The 3,147-nt window shown below is 37.1% G+C and overlaps 1 protein-coding gene across 1 annotated transcript; it reads left to right on the top strand.

Annotated features, from left to right (window-relative positions):
• Positions 1 to 1,048: 1,048 nt before the first annotated feature.
• Positions 1,049 to 3,147, top strand: LOC127787020 (transcription factor MYB1-like). Its single transcript, XM_052314856.1, has 3 exons — positions 1,049 to 1,285; positions 1,390 to 1,519; positions 2,265 to 3,147. Exons 1-3 carry the CDS (start codon positions 1,153 to 1,155, stop codon positions 2,920 to 2,922), a joined length of 921 nt encoding a protein of 306 aa, XP_052170816.1. The 5' UTR covers positions 1,049 to 1,152; the 3' UTR covers positions 2,923 to 3,147.

The following is a 3,147-nucleotide window of genomic DNA, read 5'->3' as shown; positions in this document are numbered from 1 at the left end:
AAACGTTGGTTTGACTTTATGTTATGAATAAAGTCTTTCCGTTATGTTCTATTGAGGTTTTGATCTAACTTTCGCATTTGAGGTGATTTACCTATCTTAGTTTATTAATGATTCTAAGTTGATATACTAAGAAGGTGTATTGAGATTGTCGGGAAATGGTTTATGTGTTGGGTTTCTCTTTAAAAAAAAATGTATCCCCGAAATCTCACGTTATCTAACGCCCTAGGAGAGCAGAGTGTTACAATATCTTTCTTGGATAACATTTTCAATGTGAGAATGGCTAGTGAGAAATGTAATGAAAATGGCAGGACCCAAATTAAGGTGCAGAATCCATATCAATGGGTTTCGTCAAAAAGATGTAGCTGGTTACTTAATTTTCTTTTTTAATTTTTTTTGTTAAGTAAATAGAACAGCTGGTTACATTTGATGACGCCAAACATACTTCGCACTGACGTTTGTGTTCTATGAAAAACCATGTGTATTCATTTCATTCTTCATCATAAAGCAAACGTATAATTTATTGAGCCATATAGTTTACGCTGCAACCCTTGAAATCTAGTCACATGTTTCATTTTTTTCCTTTCTTTCTCGATCACTTTACAAGCACGATTCAGAAACCATCATTGGAAACCAGAGAATTTTCTTGCCTTTGATATTGTATCTTTCTGTCCCTCCGTCACTCAGATTGATATATATCTAAAAATCTAAAATTATTCCCAGAAATCTCGAGATGGTTTTGCGTCTCCAGTTTACTTGGAATGATAGAAACGGTGCTGTTTGGGGAGAGAGACAATATATATGGGAGAGGAACAACCAACAAGCTTAAGGTACACACATGAAAAGTGGTTACATTTGTAACACAAGTCTACGTAGAGAACTGATAACTTCCAATTCCATTGAACATATATACATATATACAGAGTCAGATGCAGTGTCATTTTAGGGTTAGATGGGAAGATGGCGCCCACCAAAGGGCCCGAAATGTCGGCTGCATGAACTTATTGCCAGACATTTAAAGGGTCATTTCTCGATCCAACAAATTCAATTCAATTCATCCCTTTATAAGATATATATAGATATAGATATAGATATAGATATATAAGAAAACAGGAAGCTCGACCAATCTATCAGAAGATAAGAAAAGAAGAACAAATGGGCCACCATTCTTGCTGCAACCAACAGAAGGTTAAAAGAGGGCTTTGGTCACCTGAAGAAGATGAAAAGCTCATCAGATATATCACCACTCACGGCTATGGCTGCTGGAGCGAAGTCCCTGATAAAGCTGGTATGTTCATATATATGCATCCAGATTCACCCACACGTATATATGTGTGTGTGTGGATATTCTAGTTTTTTTATTTGTTTTCTTGGGTTCAATTAATTATGCAGGGCTTCAAAGATGTGGTAAAAGCTGCCGCTTGAGATGGATCAACTACTTGAGGCCAGACATAAGGAGAGGGAGATTCAGTCCAGAGGAGGAGAAGTTGATTATCAGTCTCCATGGGGCTGTAGGCAACAGGTTAATTCAGTTTTAGACCTATATATATAGATATACCCTCGTTAATTAAGTTCTTGCAACAAGATCAGTGCATTTTGGAAAATGATCATGTCTTAACATATTTTACACAAACTAAATTACAAGACTATGTGATAGCGGCATTTTTTTTTTTTTTATTTAAGTTTGAAGCTTAAAAAGATGATGCATATGGAGTTCATTTATACCTAAAAAATGCATGGGCGGCGGGCATTGGTTTAGATCCAAGTTTCAGTTGAACGCAGACTCGCAGAGCATTGTGGGCTATTGATAATAGTTCAAGCTCCATTAATTGGCTAACATTTACATCTATTAGCTGTACATATAAAACCAAAATATTTTTGGGTATTTGAATCCAAAAGTTTCAAAGAAATGCCCTTAAAAGATTTCAAATTCCATGTCTCTTAGCTCATATTTGTTTAATAATTTTTTAAAATTTTATTACTAAAAAAATACCAACATTCAATTCTAGAACCACTTTTAGAATTTGAAAAAACTAATAAAAATGAGGATGTGTATTGAAAAAATTACAAAAGTGATTTTAAAATTGAAAAGCCATGCAAAGGTTGGTATTTTTTTGATAATTAATATAGACTTCCTTAAGTAGTTATAATTAAATTAAATATTCGGAGAATCCTCAACAAGTATAATTATTTAAATTCTATTCCTTTATGTCACTGTAAACTACTTTTTTTAACTTTTGAAATAAACTGCACGAGGGATGTTTCAGATGGGCTCACATTGCCAGTCACTTGCCTGGAAGAACAGACAACGAGATAAAGAACTACTGGAACTCTTGGATCAAAAAGAAGATACGAAAGCCAGCACCGTCCCCGCCGACGGCAACCGGAAAACCAAACCCCCACTATCGCCATCCTCAATTTGGTTACACTACCGCCAACCCAGACAACCTCTTGAATCATCATCAAGATTTGGTGGCAAACATTCCCGCTCAAGACGCGGTCTTCACTTCTCCCGGCCCTTTCTTCACCTTCGACGCCAGTTCGCTCGAGGCAATTGGCGAGCTGGGCGGCGTGAACTCAGAAAATAATTGGCATATGATCGGCCAAGAACAAGTTCAAGTGCTTCCGCCTCTGGCATCGTTTACAACCAACATGGAGTACTCGAACAACAACTTGGCTTCCATAGACGACATTGGAAGCATGGAATTGCAGGCTTGCAGTGGCTCCAATGAGTGTTTACAGAGGCAAGAGTTGGACGAATGGGTTGAAGCCGGGCAGCACTGCCCGAGTTTTCTGTTTTGGGAGCATTCTGAAGGATTAGTAATGGATGGTGATCAGGAAGATGCAGCAGGTTCGCCCAAACTGGGGGCGATGCTTTCTTCTTTTCCTTCATCTTTTCGAGATGTTAATGATGCTGAACACTGAAGCCATTTCTTTTTATAAGTTTCTTTTTGGTTGTGAATTTAATTTGTTCCTTAATTATACTTACTTTATAATGGGGGAAAATGAGAAGTTGAGAAATTCCATGAACATTGATGTGAAGTTTGTCGTGCAAAGGAAACGGAAGGAAAGGGATAAATGGAAGGCAATAAATAGGTAGTGACAATGGTTTGTAATTAAATCATGATGATTTCATAGTAGGTTGCTATC

This window comes from Diospyros lotus, chromosome 12 (genome assembly GCF_014633365.1).
Source record: "Diospyros lotus cultivar Yz01 chromosome 12, ASM1463336v1, whole genome shotgun sequence".
In the NCBI taxonomy this organism is placed as follows: Eukaryota; Viridiplantae; Streptophyta; class Magnoliopsida; order Ericales; family Ebenaceae; genus Diospyros; species Diospyros lotus.
The sequence above is the reverse complement of the archived record's forward strand: the minus strand, read 5'-3'. Positions and strand labels throughout refer to the sequence as shown.